We start from the raw sequence: 27,013 nt of genomic DNA on the forward strand, positions 1-27,013 counted from the left end.
AACTACTGAAAGGAAATAAATGAAAAGTCTGCTTGAATTCAGTGCTTATGTAGTAATTGCAATAAATTAGTTTCTCAAACTCCTCAAAATGTTTTGGCAGGTAGGCTGCACTGGAGCTGCTAACACAGCACGTCCTGCCTGTTTCAGGCTTGCAAAGGCATTCAGCTCAGCATCCTGCAATTGGGGTGGATTGACACCTGTGAGCACCAAGAGATCCTCAGGCTAGCTACTGAAATCGATATCGTAACAAAGCAGCCAGTCCACAGTCCAAAATGTAGTGTTCTAATGGTGAAAAGGACAGAGTCACAGGAATTGGGAACGCAGGAAATCCTGGTCTCTAGTTCCCGGGTATGCGCTCTACATAACCTTCAAGCAGAGGAATGTGAGTCTAAACAAAACAAACCCAAAACATACTGTGATAACCAGAATAATGCATGTGTGTAGAAAAATATACCAATTTATAGCTTAGAGAGGCATTCATAAACACTTAAAAATATTATTTCACGAACAGATGATAAACAATCAAAGAGAGAAATGTTCTCTCCCAGCAAACAATGAAATTTGACAAAATTTAACTAGCGGAAAGGCAAGAGCCAACGTGAAATATGTCTCAGCTTTAAGGTGAGTTTACTTAAAAATCTAGCAAAAAGCTGGCAAATTCAGCACGTAAGAACACCCTCAGTGTTTTCCTGATGGACTTTATTTGTTTTTTCATATATATGGTATGTATGACAGATGGAGCCCTCTTCTCCAGATTATTTTTGTTTTTAAGAATATATGGAAGGGTCTACCAGGCCTCCTGTGGGGGGAAGGCAACGATGGAGCGGACGACAATGACATTGCAAGCTTTCACATTAGAGACGATTCAACCACGCACGGTTAATGCTTTGTAAAACAACCTGTTTTGGCACGATACATTAATTTCTAAACGACAAGCAAACGCAGAAGCTGCGGCTCAGCATTACAATCGCCTCTTCGCATCCAGCCTAGGCGATAAGCGCTCCCGCGTCTCTCGGGAGTCAAGAGAAGCTGTACACCCGTGCTCATCACTCGCGGCTCCCGGCACGCTTGCCGCCGGCACCGGTACAATCCCTGCGGCTCCGGCCGCCGCGCCCGGCACCGCCCCGCGCCCGCGCTGCCCCGGAAGCGCTCCCGCCGCCGCCTGCGGGAACATGGCCGAGTCGCCGGAGGAGGTGGCGGTGCTGGTGCAGCGGGTCGTGAAGGACATTCGCAACGCCTTCCAGCGCAACCCTCACATGTGAGTGCGGCCGGAGCCGGGCGGCGCGGAGGGAGCGCTGCCCGCCCTGCGGCCCGTGCGAGCTGCGCGGCCGCCGGCGGGCGGGGTGCGGGTCGCGGCGGGGACGCGGCGAGGCCGGCCGGGGCCGGGGCCGGGCCCAAGGTCACGCCGTGAGCGGCCGCGGGGCCGGCCGGGTGTCCGCCGAGCGGCAGGGCCGGCCCCGGGCGGCTGCCGTGGCACCTGTGCCTCGCTGGGGCAGGGCGCGGTGTCCCTGTCCTCGGTGCTCTTGCCGCCCCGGGCGGCTCCTGCTGGCCGGCGCCGCGGACTCGCTCGGGGAGCCGGACCCGCTCAGAGCCGTGCGGCCGCGGCCCGGCGGCCAGAACCGCCTCGCCGCTCACACATACCGAGGCATGGGAGCCAGCGAGGCTCCGCAGTCCGCAGGAGATGAACGCGTTTCCAAAGAAAAGTTGTGAAGTGAGCTGTCTCCGAGCTGGCGGTGGGCAGTGCTGCACGCCGCGGTCGGGATGGGTGGGCCAGCCCTGCCGAGCCCCGCGGAGCCCCGCGGTCTGTGCGCTGGAGCGCGCTTCTGGCGCTGCGGGGAACAAAGCTCGGCATTGAAGCCTCCTGAACGGCATTCCTGCACAGACAGAGTGGTGAATGCCATCTTCAAATCTGTATCTGTTGGAAGAGATGCCAGTGCTTTTCACTGAGTGTTGTTTTGAGGGAGACAGAGTGCCTATAATAATGCAAACTGCAGTAATTGCTATCTTGTGACAATCAGATTTATCCAGCAATCTGGGGGGGAAATGGTGTGTTTTATTTTCAGTTCCATTTGTTGACCAGCCTTGAGACCCTGTTTTAAGTGCCTCCCATATTTCTGTTTCCCAGAACATGTTTTCCCAGTCTTTGTTTTAAGATGCAGACTGTTCAGGGAAGTATCTTTCAACCTGTTTATGCAAGCTTCATGTTGGTTATGGAAAATAAGGTAGCACATAATGAATAACAACTTCATAATTTAAGTGAGGTTGTATTTGTGTCAGTTGGAAACTCTGCAGTCTCTGAGGTGGTGGCCTATTAATCTGTTCCAGAAAGCAATAAGCCAAACAATTGCGTAGGAAAATCGTATGAAACTTAATTTATCCCTTTGCTTAAAAGAGAAGATTAGAATAAATACCCTCATGTTTCTCTAAATGTAGTAAGCAATTTGGGTGGGCGGCCAGGTTTTAGAATGCAGCATATGGATGCTGTTTTAAAAAAGGCTGCGTTTTGCCTTGCAGCTCCATTTTTAGGATGTGAAGCATAATGCACTGTAAACGGCCAGTATTTATGAATGAATGTTCTGATTTTTTCATAGTTCCCACTCCTCTGCCAGAATTCTTTATTAGTAGCAAACTTTGAGATTGTGTTTTTCAAGAAAATGCTGCTACTGCAGTTTTCTCTCACAGATGCAATCTCAGAGATGAAAGTAGGCTGCAAAAGTTGTTCGTGTTGAGACTGATGCCCTGTGACATGCTTCAATGGAGAAAGCACAAGCTACTGCTAGTTTTTCCCTCAAAGCAGAAAAAGTGGTAATTCTGTCTGCTAGATCTCTGAAGTGGTTGAAACTGCTTGAAATGGACTCTGCAGGCCAGTGAAGGCTGTGGGCCTTTTGCTGTGCTGCCTGTGCCTCGGGAGCACCAGGCTACAGCCATGCTGGCCAGGTGTCTTTGTGTGTCTGCATTTTGTCTTCCTACTTGCTGCTGGCCAGCTGCAGTTCCTGACAGGTGAATTCAGGTGAATTCCTCCTGAATTCAGCATGTTACAGATCCAGGTTTGAATTCTTTTACGTGGGAACTGCCTAGCTTCACTGAAAATAAGGAATCTGCCACATGCATGATGGTCCTATTCACTTACCATACTTTTGTCCCCTACTCACCTCTTTTACAGCATTTGTTGACCCTTGTCTTTGGCTGCTTGTACACTTTCCCACTCAGCATCTGTCATAATAGGTGTTTTATTTTGGTAGGTTCATAGTTTTGTAAGTTTTCAAATGGGATCAGCACTAAAAAGTATGTAAAAATACAGTTATAGACTAAATATAACACAGGATTGATGTTTCTCTTTTTTTTGCTTTAAATGAAATTCGCAACAAGACTGTGTATTTTTTTAAGATGAGCTTTTAACTGTATAAACAATGCAAAATTCTTTTCCTCTCTGATAACTCCATTTATTTTCAGCTGGATAACTGTGTCAGCATGCTAGTTTTCATTTTTGTAAGGCTTCTTTTAAATTTACTGGGAAGTATTTCTACCCAGTCTTCCTAGCATAGGTCTTGAAAAAGTCGAGTACCTGAGCTGTCCAAGTGGACCTGAACAGATCACCAACAGTGTACAGATCAGTGTATATTTTCTCTTTGAACTTTGGTGTTCTTTTACATGTAAAGTGAACCAGAAATAGATGAACTTGTCAAAAAAGCACATTAATTTTTTGGGCATAACTGGCAAGATGAACTCTTAGATCGTAACCCAGATTTTATGTACAAAATCTGAGGATACTACTTACATTTTGCCCAGAGAGGTTGGGTTATTTTAAAGTTGATTTTCCAGAAAAAAAAATCAGAGAAGGTCCTTCCACATGGAGTGCCTAAAGCTGAAGACCCATCATGGTAGCGTCACACGAAATGCTTCCGTCCCTAGTGCTACCATTGTATTATGTATTATGTATTATGGTTTTGTGACAGAGGGAACTCTTTTGTATTATCATGGCTTTAAAAGTTTAAAGCAGGTCGGCTTGGGTTTATTATGTGGAGGGCCATTGAGTGACTGAGTCCACAGACTAGGACTCCTGAAGCAGGTCCTGCAATGGTTTGTCAGTACTGTTCTGTCATGGCTAAGGTTTGCACTGAGGTCTGGGTCTGGATTTTGCAGCTCCAGGGTCTCCCAAATGTCATTTTGCACATCTTCTCTGGTCTCAGCTCAGATTGAAGAAGCTCTGCAGTGGCTGAAGACTTCATGACAGCTCACCAAAAACTTCCACTAGTTTCTGGCTGTTTCCATAGTGTATTTCAAGAATGTGAACTAATGTAGTATCTTGTAAATACAGACATAATTTGTGAAATTTTTAGAATGTAACTGTGATGCCTGCTTAGAGGAAAATAAAAGCACCAAATGAGTTCTAAACTTCAAGACACAATATCAGAACTGGGAAATCTGGGGAGAGAAACTGAATCTTACTTTAAACTAGCGGTAAAATACCAACGAACAGTGGCCCTCACTTGGTATCTCCATCAGTATTGTGAGCTTTTTGCACCTGTCACTTGACTTAAATGCAAGCATTGACCAATCTTCAATGAGTTTGGGCAATTCTGTCATGTAAACAGGCATAACTTCCCTCATATGGGCAGGGACGTTTTGCATGGTCAGTCACTTCATTTCACAATCACTAATTTAACAGTGTCTGCATGTGAGTCCTGCTGCAGAAGCTTTCTTTGAGTACATGATGGAGCAGGCACTGCAGGCATTCTTTAGCAGTGTCTTCTGGTACACTTGCCCTGTTATTTGCTCCTTCTGCAGATCTGAGGGACCTTCAGGAAGAGAAATAGATGGTACCTTGAATAAATTATTTTGTTGAGATAGGCATCCCACCTTAGATAAACCTGTGCCCCTGGTATTTTGCATTGTGAATTCTGTTGCATGAATGCAACATGATTTCTGAACCTCACAAAACATCAAAAACAATCCCAAAATGTACCAGCATTACCAGATGACAAATCCCAGTTTGCATCCTTGCAAAAACTGAGCAGTTACCAGATAAACCAGTTTTTGTATTGCACTTAGTGCATTTCACTATGCAGTGGGTCTAGTCCTCTTTGATTTTGGCTACCAGAGTGCATTCTGGAGTTGGAGTGTTCTAGGATGACTTGTCAGCTTTGTGCAAACTGTACCTGTCTGTCATTTTGGCATGTTCAAAGTAGTATTGTGAAACTTAGCTCACCTGTGTCAGACTTTTGCATTTGGTGAGAAGGTGTGGATGTGTGTTTTGTGGGGCTTTTTTTCTCTCCTTGCTGTTTACCTTTGGTATACTGTTTGTAAGTTATAGCTGTCAGTTCTTGTGGTAAATAACAGAGTTGATTACCTGAGCTGTGCATGACTGCATCTTCATTGCCTTTTGAGACTTTCATGTCTGTATATGCAAGACCAGGCAAAGTCTGGCCAAGGACTGGATTTAATGTTAATACGAGAGAAGACCCAGCAATCAGTACAAACTTCAGGCTATTAAGATACTACGTTGAAAGAAGAAGACTTGAATGTCATTTTAGCTTTGATCTTACTAGCTTCTTGAAGAGCTTAACTTGTGTTAAATGGAGCTGCACAGATGAGGATCTTTGCTTGCTGTTGGTGGGGTAGGAGAATGCTTTTTTCTTCTCTCTGTTCTCAGCTGACTAGGGAAGCTAAACACACACCCTGAGTATGTGTTTGGAGGCAGAGCCACGTGATTTGCAAGTGTCTTACCTTGAGTTCACCTTATCTGTGTTCTTTGTGATGTATGTTGTGATGTATGGAAGATTAAATCTGTTTTCTGAATAAGAAATATATTCTTAAACAAGCAGACTGTGCCGCTTTTGATTCCTTTGTAATAGTCCAGTGAGGACACAGAACTAAATCAGCATGCTCACAGTATTTATTTTGTACCAAAATTTATTTCAGGTAATTGAGTTGAGGTTGAGGGGCTGATACTTGAAGTGTATGTGTAGATCTTGTATTGAGAAGATTTAAGATGGAGGATTTACTTTCTGAGATCGCAAGAAATCTTATCGTGTATGAGATCTGAGGATTTCCCTCTTTAGCAACAAATTTTTCCACTGAATGAGAGTTGATGGAGAAATGGTGCATAATGGAAAGTATGAAATAACATTGCTTTCTGTCCAAATAAGTGTGAACCCTTGACGTGCTATGTTTATTTTAAGAAGCTGCTATTCCAACATGCTAGATAACCTGAGGAAAAAGTGAAATGTGGTATGGCCCAATGAAAGTAAACAGCTGAGTCTCTTCTGCTTTGATTGCTGGTGCAAATGCTTGTGTTTGTCACTGTTTTTGTAGAGACATGATTGAAGTTTCTTGTACAGAATTGTCATTTAATCAGATGGCTTCTGTGTCTCAAATCTTCCCCCATTAATCATGCTGCCTTGCATAGGACAATGAAAAATGGGACATGTGGAAGTGAGCATATGGCTGTCTATGTGATTTTCTTCTGTGTGATCTTTAGTTTCAGAGCACCTGGTCATGCTGCTGCAGGGCACACCTGGGTGGCTTTTGGTCAGTCAGGTGCCTGTACTAGTTAGCATGTTTTGTTTCCCTTGCAGAAGCAGTGGTTACAGCTCCATCACATGCTTAGTATAAAGTCAGGGGTGTTTGTGTTGATTCAGCTGAGTTAAACTGCTTAGATGATAATCTAAAAACAGGGGAAAAAAGGGGCCTTCCCCTTAAGATCTTTGTGAAAATTGACTAAAGTTTTTCAGATTACAGATTTCAGCAAAGACAAGGGAAAAAATGGTGGAATGTTTGGTTTGGAAGCATTGCCAGCATGCTCTATTAAAAAAAAATAAAATATCACTACTGAAAATTAGCTTAATTATATTTCTTTCTGTTTTTAAAGAGATGAAATTGGATTAATACCGTGCCCTGAAGCCAGATATAACCGAAGCCCTATTGTCCTGGTAGAAAACAAACTTGGTGTGGAGAGCTGGTGTGTGAAGTTTCTTTTGCCATATGTCCACAATAAACTTCTCCTCTACAGACAAAGAAAACAGTGGCTGAACAAAGATGGTAAGTTCTGAGTTGGAGAAGAGTATATTATGTGATTCTTACTCCACATTTTTTATTTATTGTAGGATCATTTAGTTTGGAAAAGAGTTTTAAGATCACTGAGTCCAGGTGTAAACCTGACACTGCCAAGTCCACCACTAAACTGCTGGAAATGATGGCTAAATGATGGAAGAGATGATGTTTACTGAGAAGAGCAGGCTTTGGATTGTGCATCTTAACAACCTAAACAAGTTGTAGGATCATTTAGTTGAAAATATAATTTCTTTCTCTCTTGCCTGAACTGGAAAGGTTAGAAGTGATGTTAGTTGACGCCGAATGAATTTTCTCTTGTTTTCCTGAATCAGAAAGAAAGTGTGGTGATGTATATATCTAAAGTAAGAAGCTAGTGCAGTGTGTTTCAGATGTAGAAGTACAAGAAATCATTAGTCTCTACAGCTTGGTAATTGTAAAGTTTTAATTCCTTTCTCCATCTCTTTGTTTTGGTTTGGTTTTTAGTTTGTTTTAACTTGCATGAAAATTTTTTTGGTATGTGTTCTTTAATAAAATTCAAAATAAAGAATTATGAACAGATGTGACATATGAGGTATTTGACTGCTTGTACGGTATCCTGTTCAGGGTAAAAATGAAAAAGAGTAACTAGTTTAGGAAACAAGCTTTTTGTTTATTGTTGCAGTATCTTCTAAGTAGCAGTTGTAATAAAGAATGTTCTTGTGCTGGGCTTATATCGGTGTCTTATTTCTGGTGTTTTTTCTTTGAGAGACTTTTTCTAGTATATTTTACCAGCTGTGTTACTTTTTGCATTTTAGTGTCCCAGAAAGAGGGATATCTGTTCTGTTGCAGAGCACCCTGTGGCAATGCACAGAGTTCAGACCTTTAGTATCTCACCTGCAGATCTTTAGTATCTCTACATCACATGGATGTAGATGATCAATCAGTCATACAGTAAAATACAAAGGTTTTCACTTTTTCACCTGCTTAAGTATAAAGTCTTGTTTCAAAGATACATGAAGCTGTGTCTGTTTGCATTTTGAATTAATTTATGTTCCATTACTGTTGAATTTTGCCAATGACTTCTTAATATTTCATCTTACAGTCATATTAACCGCACTAACCTGAGATCTGTTTCCATGAGAAACTATCTTTTTCCTTCAACTAATGAAGTACCTCTTATTTGCTGGAAATCATCTGAAGTACAGTCTAATTAATATGTTAACTGTAGGGTGATTAGGGGAAAATGTAGCCAAATATAATTGACAGTAAAATCTTGGATAGTCGCATTCAGTTTTTATGATATAGTTAAAAATAAGCATGATATGTAAATCTACAGTATAGAGTGCTTAAATGCAGGGATACAAGCAAATGTTCTGGTTTTTGCTTGGGGCTTTTTATTGAATTAATCTTAAAACTTCAGTCTAAAGCACTTCACAATGTATTTAAAGTGTTTTCTGTACAATTCAATAGCAGACTAATTTTGTAATCCTAATTCATGGCTCTGGTGTTTAATTTTTTTAGCTACAGTTTTTTTATAGTGTGTATATTTTTTGTAACAGTGTGGTATATGGCAGCCATCTGCAGCTCAGGCTTGTACTGAAATAGTAGGGTATATTTTTACTTCTACTATAGTATTTAAAACTCTTTGGGTTTTCTTTGAAGAATTCTCTGTTTCTCATATATAGTGTGTGTGCAATTGAAATCAGTGAATACTCAAGGATTCTATACAATGATTTTTCTTTGCTGAGGCCATACTGGGTTAATTATTTTAAATAATGAAAAGGTTGAGTAGAGCAGATTTTACTGCCTCTTAAATTAAGCTAGCATTTTTTTCTGGAATGAATCAGAGCAACTTTTTACAGAGGTGGTCATCCACCAGTATAGCAGCCCATAGCACAGAGACTTTGAGGAGTGAGAGGGAAGGGACTGCAGAGAGATCAGTGCTGTGTGTAAATCACTACTAATCTTAATGTCTCTTGTTCTTGTTTCAGAGCTCATAGATATCACGTGTACCCTGCTACTGCTGAACCCCGACTTCACCACTGCTTGGAATGTGAGGTATGTTGCACTCAGAAAATGCCATCAGAATGACCTGGGCCTTACAAGAGTCAACTGAAAGCTTTGTTTCAAGTGGTACTTAGTGACACAGCAAGAATTCATGAGTTAAGAAGTGCTGAAGGAATGTTAAAAGTCTTTCCTGTATGTTGCAGATAGTTTGAGACTGCCCTTTTTTGGTTTGATTTTTTTGTGTGTGTGTTGCTGGTTTTGTTTCTGTTTGTTTGTTTATTTGTTTTTGTAGTGCAGGCTAAAGATTATAGTGCTGCATGTGAAGGTACTTGTTTGCACCAGGTTTTTCAGGTGTATAAGTCCTGTTGAGCTACCACTCCTCTTTTCCTCCTGCAGTTTATGAGGGTACTGCTCAACTAATGTCTGCTGTGTGTATTCACTGTTTTCATTTTTACCCCACTCAGTTTTTTTGAGATTCCAGCCCAGTTTGCTGCTGCTAACAGTGCAGCCTATCAAAGCTGAATAAACCTCAGTAGATACCCTGCAAGACAAGGGAGGAGGTGTCTACCCTTTATTTCAAGCACATCTCCCCACTCCTCTCCTGTCTTGTACCTGTTGGGTTTAGTATAGCTTCACCGTTGCTCTTGCTACAGAACTTGTCCAGGAGTCATGATGGAGGAGGAGCAGGAATTTACTTCCTTACTCTTCAGGAGGTGCAGAAACAAGTGCAGTTCCTTAAACTTTGTATTCTTGCGATTTTTCTGTAAATCTCAGATTGGAGGAATATTCTCTTTTTGCTGCCTAGGTACGACTGGAGACTGTCTTAAAGCTATAGTTTCAGAAGGGCTGGAGGGCTGACAAAATTACGGTAGTCTCTAGGAGTGCATTCATGAAAAGTTAAGGTGCACTATGTTAATGCACTGTTGTAGTTAGTGCATTAACAAAATGACCTAGAAAGATGATGGCTGTGTGTAGTTGTCAGCCCTAGTTATGGTAACTTCTGCTTTTTCCTCTTTCGCTGCTGATGTAGTTCTGAAGGATTCTGCTGTGCTCTATCTTTCTAGCATCTCAGGTCTAAAAAGGGGATAAATGTGATAGCAAAGGGTTTACTGACATGAAAATGTATAGCTTGAGTAGCTTTCAAGTGATAAAATGGAATTAGGAACTTGTATAAGTATTAGAGCTGTTACAGTAATCTAATCTTAAGGTACTGATAATTGGTTTTTAGTCTGTGTTTTGTGGAAAATTTTTATTGCAGATGTGTTCATCCTTATCAGTCTGATTTTTTTCTGCCTGACAGCTGAAGGAGTTAGCTTTTATGTGGATGAGAAGAGTAGTTCAAAGTTGTAAGAGGAATTAAAAATGTTAAAAAATATGGATGAGGATTGTTTTCTCTTTTATGTTTATGACTTACCAAAATATACAAATTACTACAGAAGGTGGCCTTACTCCCCAAATTCTTGGCCAGCAATCTGGTTGTCAGTCTCTGTGAAGCTCTGTTTAGCATCCAGAAAGAAAGAAGTTCTTGTTACACAAGCCAGTCTGAGTATCTGTGGAGGTTAATAGTGAGCCTTCTCTAGCCAAGGATCTGCTTAGATGAATCTTACCCTACACTGTTTTAGGCTCCTGCTGTTTGGGAGTTTGCTCTTTTGAAGGGTAAGCATTTTTGTTATGTTGACATACATTTCAGCTTCTCTGTGAAATTACAGGTCAAGCTAGCCAGATGTGTGGCATAATCAGGCACAGAGTAGAGGACAGACTGTGTTCTGTACAGATGCTGGTGAAATCCTTATCCAGAGGTAATCCGAGCTGAGCACTAATTGTGTGAGATTTGCACTCTGCTTGCAGAGCATGAGGGATCTCTTGTGGGATGATTGGTTTAATCTTGTGCAGAGCATGTTTGTCATGCCAGATTCATCTTGCATTCTCCATACACAAATTCACTGCTTTATTTTAAGGGGAAAAAAGCATCATAGACTCTAAGTAGCCTAAAAAGTAAGAAGTGTTCTAGTTGCTTCTTGAATAACAGCCCTGCACACCAAGTGTGTTTCTCATAATTTACTGACTCTTTCATTTTAGTCTGGGATAATCCTTTTTTGTATTTTGAATTCTGCTGAGAGCTTCAGAGATAGTGGTTGACTCAGTAGTACTGAACTTGAAGATAGTGGAAGAGAGAGAAAAGGAGATCGCTTCCTAGGAAAGGACACAGGATGTGGCAGAGCCAACTCAGAAGACTAAGGTGGTGTTTTGGAAGACAAACGAGCATTTCAGTTCAGCTGACAATCCTAGAAAGCTGCATCTGGTTAATGAAGCACAGGAGAGCACAGAACTTTAAACATGTTATCTAAGCTAGTTAGGAATAGATGGTCGACTTTGACTTTGGAGCTATTCTAAACAATTGTAATGTGCCTACTACTACATAGGTTTGTGGTTTACTAATTTATTAAAATTAGAAGTGACTGGGAAGTTACAGAAGAACCTAAACCCTGAGTCTTGAGCAAGAGGGGAGAGGAAGCATGCTAAAGAATAGGAGATGTGTCACTTCCAAGAGCTGAGAGAGAAGCACCTGTTACACTGAATGGGACAAGTGATATCTCCAGTTGTTAATCATAAGTTCAGTTATCCTGTGTTTTTAGAATTTGGAAAGCCTGGCAACTTAAAATACCAAAATTCTTATGTAAGTGGATTGTAAAGGAATTGTCATAAATGCCTTTGTCCTGGCGCGTACAATTGGTCAAAAGACGTCAGGGAACAAGATGCTCTAAAAAGTAAAACATTTTGGTATCAGATATGAATGACTTCAAAGGTGTTAGCATAAGGCAAAATGATTCCTGATTATCTTTTATGGGAGCTGTAATCCTTAAGGCTGAAAAATTATCTATGATCCACATGGCAAGAAAGTGAGGTAGAAATTAATATATCCCAAGTTGGATGTTAGCTGAAAGAGCTTGGAAGAAGTTTACGTGGGAGTGTATGGCACTTCAGTCATGCTTGTGCTTGCAGTCCTTTATGAATTAGAGAATCTCTCATCTGAAAATAAATAAAGCTAAACCCAGCTTTTCTACTACAGCAGTGAAGGTGGATCTTGTCTGTACTGTTCCTCAACTTTGCCAAAGAGGAAATTTACTTGAAAAGTGTATAAATGTGAGCCTATTTAATTACAGTTAATGCTTTAACATAGAAGGAGCAATTTCTTCACTGCAAGTTTAGGTTTTGGGACCTAGGTGGCCTGGTAATCTAAATCTTTGTTAAATTTGTACATATATTTGTTTCAAGTGTCAGACTGATGTAGGCTGTATTTTCATTCTCGTTGTGTGGTAAGTAATTTTTACCAAATGTCACCTTTTGCATTGCAGTAATGAGGCAATAGTTTCACCTGCTCCAGAGCTGGCCCTGAATCTTTCTTTTGTCTGCTTTCTAAAAGTGAGTGCACTGGCGCAGAACAATCTGGTCAGTCTATCACTTCTGGTTGGTATATCTGAACTGCCTGTTAAAAGTTGGCTAAAAGCATCCAATCTGAAGCATGCTGAAACTCGGTTGAGATAAAAACAAATATCCCAGTAGCTGTCAGAAGCAAAACTTCTGTAAGGATTTACACATTTTCCCACTTTTCTTCAATTTTAATAGTAATTGCTCACTGTTAATGATGCAACCATTAGCTTCTGACTGTGGTTATATAGTTTAATTATAGCAACACAAAGCCAAAGTACCAGATGGGAGTAAGTTTCCTACTGAAAGCTACCAAGTCAGACAGAAAATGACAATACGTACTCACAGTAAGGAAATACGTCAATTTCTTTGTGAGACTCAGGCCATACCTTTAGGACAACATTGTGTGTTCTGTGTCAGACTGCAGAGCAGTTTTGCCTTCTTATTTGATACCAGATCTTTCCACAATGGATTTCCTCCCATCCCATTGGGGTCTTTTGGTCAGAAAGCTGATCATCTGCTCCTCACTTACTAATGCCGTGCCTATCATTATGATGAATCAGAAATTATTAGAAAAACCAAACCAAAATCCAAACCCATGCCAAAATTGCTTCTGCTTCTTGCACTCTCAGTTTTCAGTTGTGACTTCTGCAGGTTCTGGGAAATGTGTGTTTTCTGTCTGCAGATGGTAACTTTGGAACTTACTCTATCTTTACGTCAGAGCTGATACCTACTAGATTAGAGAATAGGATTTGAAGACTAGTGCCTTTGGAGTAACCAGTGGTGGGGTGATGTATACAAATGTGCTCAGGACAGGCAGTAAGAGTTATAAAACTCTCAGGACAGTAAGAGTTATAAAACTAGAAAGAAGAGGGTGAGGGGCAGGGAATTCTGTACAAAGAAAGTGAGAAGGCCAAGTATGGACTTCTTTTTGCTCTGTCTGTGTTGGAGGTACTGTGGGAAGGTTGTGTTGGATGAACATTAAGTTTTGTCAGAGCAATTTTTTTTTTTTTAAACCAAAGACTGTTATACATTTAAGTAAATTTAACAATTTCAGCCTTTTTGTTAAGTTTGTAAAACATTCTACACACAGAGAATATTTCTTTTTTCTTTATAAATTTAGGGAACCTTGACACTGTATCTTGAGCAATATTTAAAAATACAAAGGTGTGGAGCAGTGCTATGTGTAAGAGTATTTTCAGATGTACACAATTATCTAAGGGCTTCATTTGGAGAAGGAATGTTTATGGATATATGTAACCCTGTTGGCAGTTGACTCAGTGATTCCTGGGCAGGTTTGAGAACTAATGGGTTGTATGTGTTCAGGTTAAGATAAAGTTCTTTGTGCACAAACGTAGAGTACAGTAGATGGGGTTAATCCACCAAAGTTGTAGTTTGACAGTGAAGTTGTGTTATGATACAAAGGCAATGCAGTTTGTTATTGGGATTTGTGTTTTGTTTTCAGGTTACTACTTTTATTCACACAGATTATTTTATCTTTTGTAGGAAAGAATTAATACTGTCTGGCACTTTAAATCCACTTAAAGATTTGCATCTTGGAAAACTGGCGTTAACCAAGTTTCCAAAGAGTCCAGAAACATGGATTCATAGGTTTGTTTCCCTTGCCTTCTTTTGACTCTTTAAACATTTTTCCTAGGTTTTTTTTTTGTTTTGTTTCCTGTTCTTGGGTTAAGGAGAGTCATAGATGCAGGACTAGAAATACAGCAGATTCTTTGAACCAGTCATTGCAGAATATCATACTTTGGCTTTTGAAGTTACCTGTCTATATTTTACACTTAGAACTGAAATCATATTCACCTTTTCTGCTGAGTACTGTTTTAAGAAACTTTGGAGGTGAGATAAATTTCCCTAGAGGTTTATTGCGTCTTGCAACACCTAAAATTCTCAGCCTGAAAATTCTGATTCCTTCAATAGTAAGTTTTTGAGCACTGTAGGTTTCTCCTTCTTCCCCTCCAATTTACTGCTGTATTGCTTGTCTACAGGCATTTCAGAAAGTGAAGACTCTGTAAAAGCCAAACTTTATAACCAAAGCTGGGTTCTTTTCCATTTCAGTACTGGTCTTTGTGGTTTGGTGAATTTAACTTTTTATCACTTCTAACTTAAGCCAAATTATTAAGTCACAACTACTGGATATTAAAATAACAGATCACATGTTTGGAACATTTAACTCCAGAATTACTCAAGTGCACAAAGCTAACCATCTCAGTCATGACTGACTGTTCATAAAATGCCTGTAGCACAGCCAAGTGAAGTTTAGATCCATTGCTCAACTTTAAAAAAAAGCCAAAAAAACAAACCCTTTGTATGTGTGTGATCTTTTTTCATGACAGAAGTAAAAAGATAGGTCATCCTTTTATAGACAGCTTTAAAGAGATTTACATGTAATGCATTAGGAAGCAGTTTGCAACGTTTGTGTTTATGTCCAGTGTTAGGGCAACTGTGAAGTTGGTACCACGTTATAGGGGTTCACAGTCTGTGAAAAACATAACAAAACTTACTGACTGCATGGGGAATTTTGGAAGGAGAAGTTGGTAGACTCTTCTTTGTCAGTACATGAACTTAAAATTCTTGAAGTTAACCTAGAATGCAATGCATGGAATATTCCAAGGTGTTTCATCGATACAGCAACAACACTGGTACCGCAACAGCAACAATGAATTTCTGCAGCATTGATTTTTAATTTTGTTGTTCAACTTCGTTTCATCGTCTCCATGCTACTGACTTGTGCTGCTTGATGGCTTTGAAGCAAGAGTGTGTAGTTACAATGGGAAAAAAAATCTTGCAATTTCTTGTAGTTCAACCTTTTCAACATGGTAGCTAACACTGGAAAAATAGGATTTTTTTCATGTTAATTGTTCTGAATGTGATGACATCCATATCATTATGACGATCAATATGTTTTTATCAAATAAGTCTGAATGTTATGTTCTTTATATTTATTTACATTTTAGAAATAAAAAATCCTGTCTGTAATTTCCATGCAAACTTAAATTAGGAGTATTTTGATAGTTCCATAATTTGTTGTTCTTTCTCTTATTTGCCTACATCAGAAAAGTATATTTGAGGATGACTGTACAGGTGTTTGGCTTGGATTTGGATATGCTGACCATGACTGATATATGTTAGAAAATAAGATTCACAGAGGTTTTTTCCTGCATCAGCACAATTATTAATTTTGGGTTTTCTGTTCCCCCATGGTACTAAGTCTCAGACAGAAGATGCAAAAACCTATAATGGGGCTACAAATGAAGTTCAGTAAAACATATCCAAATTATTTTTTCTTATGCATGGCAGATACAGTCATTAAAGATGTCAAAATATCAGTCATTCATCTTGTCAGATGACCTGCTGTATATTTCAGGGGGTTCAGATACATATTCTGCATATACAGTCAGTGTATCTATTGCAGTTGTCACTTAACAATGCTGTGGTTTTTTGTAGTAATTCCCGGAACTGTAAGAGTAGTAGGAACAAACAAAAGTGAAAGTGACTCCAAATTAATTGGAGGAAATTTTTCTTAAAAACCAAGTAATACCATGACATTCAACAGGTTCTAAAAATATATTTTAGATCTTCTGAGGTTGTAATTGCCTTGCCTAAAAAGTAGCTCAAATTAATTTTTTTTTATGCTGTAGCCACAGAGACCATAAGGTCTGTATTTTTTCCCTCTCTTTTGCCTGTATAATTTATATAGAATTCTTTATTTTAGAAAACATACTTATTTTTATAAACTGAAATAGTTACAGAGTTGCAATAATTTGTCTGTATGGTTTTACTCAGAAGTTGACATTAATGAAATAATATATATCTTTTGTTAAGAGAGTGATTCTAATTTAGTTTTTTTGCCTAGACTATTTTGGAATTCTCCGTTGCTTGCATATCTGTAAAAATCTGAAGTAAAAAAATACTAAAAGGTGATGTGTGGATCACAGATGTTTTTAAAAATCAAAATTAAGTCTTCAAAATTATGTTTCATAAAATACTGTTACACAGCAGTCAGAGCATGGTTTGCTTGGCTGTACATCTTTACTTAAAACAAATGGTGTATAGGAAGAAAGTGTTCATGCACTGCTTATAATTTTCTGCTGAGAAACAGTCAGTTTAAAATCGCATTCTTACAAATTATCTTTAATACTGTCTTCCAATACTTTGTCCTTTTTTGATAACTGAGAGAAAAAGATTCAATGTGTATAAAAGCCACCAGTGAACAAGTATATTATAAATGTTTTCAAATGAGAGGAAAAGCAGATGAATTAACAATTTGGTTTTTATACAATGGTTGACTTATCTCTTTCTCTCTCTTTCTCTCTCTCTCTCCATATAATTTTATATATGGCTTGCAAAATAGCATTCTCTCTTTAAAAAGAAGGAACTTAATATTTTTATTTTATTAATTGATTTCTTTTAACCAGGATTGACATGTTCTTGAAGGTAGCAAATCATTGGTTTTGGAACCAATGTGAGCCAGTACAAAACAGGAGAACCTCTGTGTCACAGATTAGAGGATGTCCAGCTCTCCAGAGCATTTCATGTTCGGACATTGCAATTCTATTGACGTGTGTTGCTTTGTGGAAATTTACACTTCTGTAATCCATTTTTGTAGGACCCTTTTGTGTTGGGGCTGCAGATGCAGCATTGGTGTTGCCTCCAAAAATACTAGAACTCTGTCTGAGAAACCAAAACCTGTAGGAATCTGCGCTTATCTCAGTCACATGAAATGAAATATGTGTAATGCATCAGTAAAAGCATTTGTTTTGCTTATAGTTACAGCCCTTGAAAACATAAGCTTTTTGGACTTTGCTACTGCTGGTGATGTACAGAAACTAATTTGAATTGCTGTGTGCAGTACTGACAAATGTAAAAGATACTTTCAAAGCAGAGTTAATTTTTTATTAAATCACTCTTTTTCTGTCTCACTTTGGATACTTCATTTCAGTGCTAATCAAGACTTTGAAAGAAGGGCTCATTAGAAATCTCATGCAGGCACCATTTGCACTTTTTCATAAATTTGCTGTTTCCTTCTGTTTTATTTTAATGTGCTGTAAGTAGCCATGATCACGTAGAGTGAACAAACGGTTACAGCTGTGTTGGAGTGTGATCAGTGTCATAGCTTTTAGTATGGCAAGCATTCAGATGGTTCCTTAATGCTCTCTCATTACCTAGCTACGGTGGAGTTCAGAGAATAGAAATATTGGAAAGATTTGATTTATATAAATGAAAACTTTTTTTTTCCTCTTAAAATTTCTCTCTCACCTTTAACACTTTACATCATTTAACCAGACGGTGGGTGCTGCAACAACTAATTCAGGAAAACTCCTTGCCCAGTCTCGCAACTAAAGGAAACCTGGGAGCAGCACCTGTGGAGAGAATTCACCGACTAGTGCAGGAGGAAATGAATGTCTGCTCTGAAGCTGCTGGGAGATATCCAAGCAACTACAATGCCTGGTCCCATCGCATCTGGGTTTTACAGCATTTGGCAAAGCTCACTGTCAAGGTATAATACAGTAGTGAATAAATTCCTAAATTTTCTTGTCCAAAAACTCCAAATACTGATTTGCTAAGCAGATTGTATGACATGAATGAAGAGTATCAAGTGAAGTTATCACAGGTAGCTAAGAATGTTTTAAGAAAGTGGGCAAAATATTGCAGCATGTTTAGTATTTTTCTTTTCAGCGTAAGCAGGTTCTGCTCAGCAGAAATATTACATTTTTCTTGCCAGTGTACAAAGTTCTGTTCCTGTCTTAGTACTTGTTGGTAATGAATGTGTGGGAAAACACCATCAGTGCATCTCTTCAGATGGCCTCGCAGGAGGTGTTTACAGGAAAATTAGGAAAAAGTGTGGAACATAAAAGACAGCAACAAACTTGAGATGAAATTTATGTCTAGATAACTTTAAAAGGCAGAATTATACAGTGATTATTTGCAAGATGTGATCCATGGAAAAAAGCAAATAAGGAGAACCGGGAAAAAGCAGACATTGCAGATTTTCAGAAAAATATGCAGGTTCATAGAATCACAGAATGGTTTGGCTTGGGAGGGACATCTGTCTCGTTCCAGCCACCCTGCCATGTGCAAGGATGCCACTTACTAGATCAGGTTGCTCAGGATGCTGTCCAGTCTGGCTTTGAATACTTCAATGAATGGGGATGGCACAGCCTCTCTTGGGCAGCCTGTTTCAGTGCCTTACCACCCTCACAGTAAAGAATTTCTTCCTGATATCTAATCAAAATGTGCCCTCCTTCATTAACCTTTTTCCCTTGTTCAGTCACCATTTACTCATATAAAAAGTCCCTTTCCCTCCTTTCTATAAGACCCGTTAAGGTACTAAAAGGGCACAGTGAGGTCCCCCCAGAGCCTTCTCCAGGCTGAACAAGCCCAGCTCTCTGATCCTGTCCTACTAGGGGAGGTGCTCCAGTCATCAGAACATCTTTGTCATCCTTTTCTGGACTCCAACAGATCCACATCCTTATGCTGGTAATCTGGATGTAACACTCCAAGTGGGGTTTCACCAGAGTGGAGCTGAGGGGTAGAATCCCCTCTTCCTGCCTATGCTACTTTTGTTGCAGCCCTGAATGCCCTTGGTTTCCTGGGCTTCTAGTGCACATTGCCAGCTCTTGTCCAACTTACCCTCTGTGAGAACATCCAAGTCCTTTTCCACAGGACTGTTCTCATTGAGTTCCAGTCTGTGCTCATGTCTGGGATTACTCCTGCCCAGGTGCAGCACCTTGCACTTGGATTCGTGAACTCATGGGCCCATTTCTTGAGTTTGTCCAGATCTCTCTGGCATCCCATCCTTCTGCTGTGTCAACTGCACAGCTCAGCTTCGCATCATCTGCAGATGTGTTGGGGGTACACTTGATCACACTGTGTTGTTGATGAAGATTCTCAAGAGCAGCAGTCCCAAGACAGAGCCCTGAGGGGGCTCATGATCGGTGTTCACCTGGACCTAGAGCCATTGACCATACCTCTCTAGCTGCATCCATCCGTCCAGCCAGTTCCTTGCCCACTGAATAGGCCTTCCATCAAACCCATTTGTCTCAAATTTGGAGGAAAGGATGTCACGTGGAACCCTTTTTGAAGACCTTACAGAAATCTAGATAGATGGCATCCATCTTCTCTTGTTGACCTCTGCTGTCATTCCATCACAGAAGGCCACCAGATTGGTCAGGCATGATTGCTGGTGGCCTCATACCATGCCTCCTTGCCTCGTATGAGCCTTAGCATGTCTTCTGGAAGGATATGCACCATGATCTTCCCAGGCACAGGAGTGAGACTTACTGGTCTCTACTTCCCTGGACCTTCCTTTCCTTTTTGAAAATGGGAGCAATGTTTCTCTTTTTCCACTCACTGGGGACTTCCTATAACTGCCATGACTTTAGATATGATGGAAGTGCTTGGCAGCATCAACCAATTCTCTCAGAACTCTGTAATGTAGACCTTCAGATCCCATGGGCTTGTGCCTGTTTAGCTTCCTCGAGTGGTTCTGACCCTGCTCTTTGCTTATAGTGAGAGGGACTTCACTCTCCCACGCACAAATCTGGAGGATGGGGGACTTGAGAGAGGTGGGAGGTCTGACTGCCAGTGAAAACTAAGGCAAAGAACTCAGTAGGCACTTCATCCTTCTCTGTATCAGTTGCCACCAATTCACCCTTCTTGCTTATCAGGGAGCATACACTCTCCTTGGTCTTTTTTTCTGACCTGTGTACTTAAAAAATCCATTCTCGTTATTGTTTGTGCCTCTTGCCAAGTTCTGTTCCAGCTTTGGTTTGGCTTTCCTGACCCCATCCCTACATATTTTATGTAGGTTGTTTGCTTGCTTGGTGTCTCATGTGGTACCTTCAGCAGTTTCTGTGTTTGAATATCTGAAAAGTATGACAAATTTCACCGAGATGCAAGACTGAAACCCATGCTGAAAAATTGGCAGATAAAACTGTCACTGATTCTGCGGCCATTTAGTTCTAGCAAGGTTGCCTGAGACCTGTATTATTTAGGGCTGTATTTCTGCTATAATACAAATTTTGCCTGTAGTTTGAAGTGTACAAGGAAGCACAGGTCCAGAAACATAAACTGTGTGTAGTATTATAATTTAAATATGACTTCTCAAAATAGGTTTATCATTAATGAAGCTGTTGGCCTGTTCTGGAGGATTTCAAGGGGTAGGCTGTTTAATAGGATTTTGGTTGGTTTTTTCCTTTGGTTTGATAATCCTGCTGCATGCTGAGTCTCAGCTCAAGCTCTAGGAAAAAGATTTAAAACTCTAGAGGAGAAAGTTTTGGCCTGGTAGGAGGATTTTCTCACAGGATATAGATGTTTCTTCTTTCTTACACTAGACAGTCAAAAACATTATCTTCTTTCGAAATAGAAATCTCAGTTTATTCTAGCTGTGGAATTTGAATGGCATTAGCAAGTTTATGTAGTCTTTGAGTAGAGTTCATTAATATCAATCAAGGATTTGTCAAGAATAGATTGTTTTAAACTAATCTGATCTTCTGGTACTGGAGTACTTGCCTTGGAAAGCCTAATTTCAGCTGCCTCACATGACTGTACAGTTAGTGGGGTTAGATCATAGGCTTCAGATACCTACTAAAAGGTGGCTGCATAATTGTTATGATCCAATTATTAAGGTTCTTTGGAAATACCTCCGCCCCAAATTAAGGTGCAAACGAGACGACATGCCAGTCAGTAGTGTGGATTTTATTTGATAGTAAATGTGAGAGAGAGGGAGAGGAAAAGCGAGAAAAGGAGAAGTAGGAAAAGAGGTGAAGGGGACAGAAAGAGGGTGACAGAAAATATCCCCATCCATGAATCCCAAGGATGTTGCATTTATCCTCTCCAGCTGGTCTTCTTGGTGGTGATGGTTCCCCCCAAAAGCACAGAATGCCATGGGTTAATACACACTCAGGCCAGGGGCAATGTCCAGGCATGTCCCCCCAGGGGAGGGGACAGTCTCTAGCAGCAGACTCTGCTTGCATCACATGCACTCCTGTGGTGCAATGCCTCTGGGGAGCACTTTGGGGGATCTTTGATGGATTGTGACTCCCTCTCAGCTGCCTCTCACGTGAAAGTCCCGTGGATGTGGCCTGTGGGGTTGGGGGTTCCACAGCTGGACAGTTTGTGTAATGGAGGATGAATGGGTGTTTATTGCCTCTGAGCAGAGGTTACACCATGCACCCCAAACCTCCCACTCCCCCCTTGGCTGGCGGGGGAAGTATGTGTCTGTGAGCTGTGCTCTCCCCCCACCCCAAACTCAGCCAGGGATGATTCTCAGAGCAGCTGAGGTTTGGCCTTTGTGGATGCATACCTTTCCCTCAGCCTGAGATGACTGAACAATAGGTTTCCCCTTTATCTAATATCAGCAGTTTGACTCTCAGTCTAAAGTCCCAGTCAGGTATCTTCAGGGAGGCTTCATTGATTGTAGCTTCTTTTTACAGTTTTTGTTACTATGAGCAAAACTTTATATCAATGATTGAGGCATGAACTATTTCAGTCTCTGACAATAATTAGAGAACTGGAGTAATAGAGTGGTAGGGGTGTAGTCTGTTAAAATTCATACACATCATGTTTTTTACTGAAATCATGCAGGTAGAAAAATAGATGTAGTTCAGCAAGGACTGACAAACCTTTTTGTTTTCCTTAGATTGGAATACTCAATTTCGTAATTACAGGATGGATATAGACTTGTCCCTACACCAAACCCTAGAATAAAACAAGCAAGCAAATAAGTTGTGGGGTAATTGTCATAAGGAAACACTTCTCTTATGTGATGCCCAGAGCACAAGACCATGTAAATGAAACACAAAGTAACTCTTCTTGTAGCCATCCCCAGTATGGCCTTAGCTTTGTTTTAGATGACTGTATCTCCAAAAATACTAGTTTCTGTGAGCAGGCATTGCTATATTTATCTGGTTATCCCAAAAAGTTTGTTTCCCCAGATGCAGTTCCTTTTCATTTCCCCCGTGTCCCAGACCAGGGGGGAGGTTTTGGTCTGCAGTTGGAAAAGCACTCTAAAACAAGCAAGCACAGGGTCAGGGAGGATGTAAAGAAGCAGTGCAAACACAGAGGTTGAGACAAAGGTCACTGAACACGTGTGTGCTATTTTAGGGGAGTCTGCCAGTTCCATGGTAGTCAGCTCACCACCAGAGGTAGAAAAGACACTGTTAAGAGTGGGAAGGGAGGTATTTTCATGTAGTTTCGTCTTTGCTTCACAGAACAGTGGCAAAGGACTTGTACAACGGCTGGTACCAATAGTAGTGGAAATGGTGAAAGCTGGCTTTGTAAGAAAGAACCTCTTGGAATTCAGACATTAGCTGGCTTTTTCTTTTACTTCCAGTTGTTTGAAGCATCTTCCACTGGTACTCCGAGGGTCCTAGATGAGAGAGGCTCTGTTTTTTGTAGATCTTAACAAGTTTTAATGGCAGTCTTCTGTGTTGCTTTTTTAAAAGAAGTTGTTATACTTCAGGTAAGGAGTCATCCTGAGAATAATTTTGTTCTCTTTGTACAGGGGATGTGTAATTAAAATGTTGCCCTGTAAATTTGTAGCTTATAAATATTTCAGATAAATGAATAGGATTCTTCCAAAGTCTCAGTTGAACATAAATGTATCTAGTATCAATCACAGCTGAATAAAGGCTGGTCTGATTTTTCTGAGCCTTACGTTGTTCTTAATAGACTTCTAAATTTTAAAGTTCAGAAGTATAAAATATTTAACTGAGTTCTACTGGATAGGGAAAAGCTGATCCGATGGTTTAAAGTGCAGATCTGGACATGGGGAGTTTCAGCCCCCTTAAGAACTCCATGTATGGACTGTTACTTAATACTGTACTTCAGTTTGCTGATCTATAAAAGGAAAGTGATGCTGGTATCTTTTGTCAAGATTTAGGAAAACATCTTCAGTATCTTGGGTAGAAGACATTGTTTGCATTGTATTTGCTCCAATTTCTTTTAGAACAGATGCCCCAGCAAAAGCTGTATGGCTAGCCTTGTGTGTTTCCATGGTTTTCTTTGCGGGAAGCTGTGGCTTTTGTGTTGCAGTATCAAAAAGACTTCTAGCTGTGAAAGTTGCTTTGCGTGAGCCGGTCCTGTTAAGTGATGTAGGTAGCTTAGGAGAAGAGCTTAAAAGCAAGAGTATACCAGTAAGATTATATTCAAGGTCTTTAGAAGTAAATGAAAAAGGTAGTTTTGATCTCTGTGGAAAGTTTAAGCTCCAGAGGAGAAGCGGTATGAAGAAAGAGTTTAAGACCTGTAAAAAAATAAAACCACTGGCTCTAACAGAGAAAGCAAAGTAAAAGAAGCTTTGCCTGGTAGCCACATTTGCATTTCTCTCTAGAAATTAATTTTGAAGGTTTAAAAGCACTCAGAATTAAAAGAAAAATGATGGGAGCCAGCAGTGTTAAAAACAGAGCTACAGTCAACAATTTAGTATTTACCAGAGTTGTTGTGAAAGCCATTCTAGGGATTCTTTGGTAGTAAGAATAATCAGGCAGCCTGATTATGGACAAATAGTTTTGTATTTCACAGTCTCTAGGAGTTTAAAACATAATGTTATGGTTGACATTCTCTCATGGAAAATGAAGTTGTAAATTAAATTGGTTTTTTTCTTTTTAAGCAACTCACCCACCCTCTGACACCCACAATCCACTGGATAAAAAGTAAAATTCTTAAAGCTAATGGCAGTGTAGTTTGTACCTTCTCTAAATGGAATTTATTGCTAACCATTCTGAGATTCTTAAACCACTGCTTATTTAATGTCATAAGTGGTTTGGATTTTTTCCCACTCAGCCTGTGAGCAGGTTTTTGAAAAACCTGCCTTTTCAGAATTTGCAAGAAGTATTAATTTGGTTTCTGCAAGGATGCAAAGATGCTTTTCAGCACACAGTGAAAAAGGCTCAGTGATATTTCATTTTTCTGTGGGTTCTTAAACCATTACCACAGTGGCTGAAATCCCCAAAGAAGAGGTTAATACAGAAACAGTGGTGGTAATTCCTTCTTTATACTGGTTGATAACTGTCCCTGCATTTTGTTTCAGGTTCTCCTCGATGAACTTTCATCCACTAAATGTTGGGTATCCATGCATGTCTCGGACCATAGCGGATTTCATTACCGCCAGTTCTTACTCAATTCCTTGATATGCAGAACAGTGACTGACAATAACATACTGGCACAAAATCAAAAGGTAAATGAACAAAATCCTGGCCTTCAGAAGGAGGAAGAGAGTGCAGGGACAGAAGCTGCCTGTGCTGAGGAGCAAAGCGTGGATCTCCCACGCCGTTTAGATGAAGAGATGGAGCTCTGCACTGAACTGATTGATACTTACCCAGGGCATGAAACCTTATGGTGTCATAGGTAAGAGGACTTGGTCTAAAGAGTTTCCTTCTGATTTGTGGATGGTTCTTCTTGTGATATTTCCAAACAAATAGCTCTGTTTTGAGAAAGTACCACTCAATAAAAGATTGTTTAGCTACTGTGTATTAAGCCTTTGGAAAATGTTCAAGAGCATAATCAGAACTGTTGCATGGGAAATTTGATTTGGCTTAGATATGTTGTCGTTGTAAGTTCTGCTTGTCCCTATAGTTTGTGCAAGAGACATAAGGTGCTGTTAATAAGCCTCTTCACACTTTGAATATCTAAGCAACAAAAAATGAGCAAAATTTAGACAGAAAATTGGCTTCAGAAAACCTCTGCTTTACTAGCTGGGTGCAGATTCCTGACTAAGTAACAGTAGATTTGCCAAAGTGACACTGAGCCCCTTCTAGTAGAGCATGAGCAAAGACAGCAGATTTCGTGTCTGTGAGTGAATCTGGTGGGATGGCAAATGAATTGAAGCAGTTCAACAGCAACACAGGTTATTTTCAGTGCATGACTTTTTTCTTTTTTTCTTTCTTCTTTTCCTTTGAAGAAGGTGTGTATTCTACCTTCAACAGCACTTAAGCAACAAACTTCCTCTTCTGAGTGCAGTGGTATCATCTGTGGACAGCAGTGATGAAACTCTGAATAATTCCCACCACAGTCTTGCAACAAGTCACATGGCACAAGCTATGGATGTCGATGGTTTGAATGAATCCAGCAGCAAACAAGGTTATACCCAAGAAACAAAACGCCTGAAGCGTGCTCCTGTGCAGGACTCTCTTGGTCCAGAAATTGAATACCGGTTTGTTGATAAAGTATTATCAACTTGTAGGGATGTGGACCAAGCCAGATTTGCTACTGCTTATAGAAAATGGTTAGTGACTTTTTTAGGTCAGTGACGGAAGCGTTTAAAGCTTTCAAGGTTCTTCTCTTAGTGCAATATTCTCTTTTCAGACACAAATGCATGTCTTGGTTGCAAGTGTTAGCTAACTCTGTGTTTCTCTCTCTTTTGATGGTCAGTCCTAAAGTTCAATTTCAGAGTAGAAGTCTGTCACTTTATTAAAAAACTGGCATACCTTTTTATTAAGCAAATGCAGTTTGTTCCTTACCTTTTTAAGAAATCACTCTTGTCAGCTTCCTACCATGACATTTTCTTATTTTTAACTTCTGCATTAAGGTGGACTCTGAATCATTTGACTTAAAAAAAAAAAAAAAGGAGGTAAAAGAGAAAAAAGTTTTAAATGCTTGTGAAACAGTGTCTGAAAAAAGAATGGAAGAATCAGTCAGTATCAGCTAAACCTGTTTCTAGGTTGTTCCTGTGTGGCATCATGCTAATACCTTATTTGAATCCAGACTATATTCAGTGAGTGCTATTATTTTTGTAAAGTAGTGTTTGGTAGAGCACCAGAACACAATGTTTCGTTCTGAAGGCTGGAGTAACAATATTGGAGCCACCATGACTTTTATTGTTTCAACTGGGTTTTAATTATCAATTTTATTGCTTCAACTGGGTTTTAATTATCAATTTTTTAACTAGTCTGCTTATTAATGGTGAGATAAGCTTCATAGAAAGTCTGTGAGGTTGAAATCCTGATAAGCAGATGCAGGAAAACGTGACAGAAAATAGCTCAAACATATGTTCACACACTTGCAGTCAGAGCTGTATTTAGCTGCGTTTAGAAATACTTTTCTTAAAACAGACTACCTTACCTTAATTTCTTACTTGGTGTTTATTTATTTATTTTATCTCAACAATCAGAATTGATCACACTTGATATACATTTCTGAATGTATTCTTTACACTACAGATTCTCACGCTGCTGAATCACACATTGGCAACTTGTACTTAACCAAGACCCTACAAGTCCAATATTGGATGGAGTAAAAAAAGTAACTCTTCCAACTAGGCATTGAGACTATACAGTTTTTAAAAATAGTGACAGCAAGGAGGGAGCTAACGCCTCCCTTTTGTTCTTTTGCAGAGCTTCAGTCTTTGGGTTTTTTTTTAAGAGCTCTTTTCCAACCATACATCTCTGTTTACATAACTGTAAATTTTAAGGGAATTTGAAATCAAATATGAATGGCGTATTTTGTCATTTCCTTAGAACTTGTCTGTGAAAGGGATTTTTTGCACTAGTAGAATTGTGCTGGTCCACAGACCCAGGGGAAACATTCTACA

The 27,013-nt window shown here is 39.9% G+C and overlaps 1 protein-coding gene across 2 annotated transcripts; it reads left to right on the plus strand.

Annotated features, from left to right (window-relative positions):
• Positions 1–1,152: 1,152 nt before the first annotated feature.
• On the plus strand, positions 1,153–25,926 carry PTAR1 (protein prenyltransferase alpha subunit repeat containing 1). Of its 2 annotated transcripts, none has more exons than XM_085043741.1 (7): positions 1,153–1,258; positions 6,872–7,041; positions 9,024–9,090; positions 13,975–14,079; positions 17,770–17,983; positions 24,515–24,831; positions 25,385–25,926. In XM_085043741.1, the coding sequence occupies exons 1-7, from the start codon at positions 1,173–1,175 to the stop codon at positions 25,731–25,733; spliced, it is 1,308 nt and encodes a 435-aa protein (XP_084899867.1). In that variant the 5' UTR covers positions 1,153–1,172; the 3' UTR covers positions 25,734–25,926. The 2 variants fall into 2 exon arrangements, with proteins under 2 accessions (XP_084899867.1, XP_084899868.1); XM_085043742.1 differs by having other exon boundaries at positions 25,388–25,926.
• The last annotated feature ends 1,087 nt before the right edge of the window (positions 25,927–27,013 follow it).

The sequence above is a fragment of the Lichenostomus cassidix genome, chromosome Z, assembly GCF_008360975.1.
Source record: "Lichenostomus cassidix isolate B80296 chromosome Z, HeHo_3.0, whole genome shotgun sequence".
NCBI classification, from domain to species: Eukaryota; Metazoa; Chordata; class Aves; order Passeriformes; family Meliphagidae; genus Lichenostomus; species Lichenostomus cassidix.

Bases quoted from the DNA above. Each gene is read 5' to 3' on its own strand.
- PTAR1 (XM_085043741.1), top strand. From the start codon at position 1,173: ATGGCCGAGTCGCCGGAGGAGGTGGCGGTGCTGGTGCAGCGGGTCGTG. The intron at 14,080-17,769 runs GTTTGTTTCCCT...TCATTTAACCAG, and splicing joins CCAGAAACATGGATTCATAG to ACGGTGGGTGCTGCAACAAC. The intron at 24,832-25,384 runs GTAAGAGGACTT...TTTCCTTTGAAG, and splicing joins GAAACCTTATGGTGTCATAG to AAGGTGTGTATTCTACCTTC.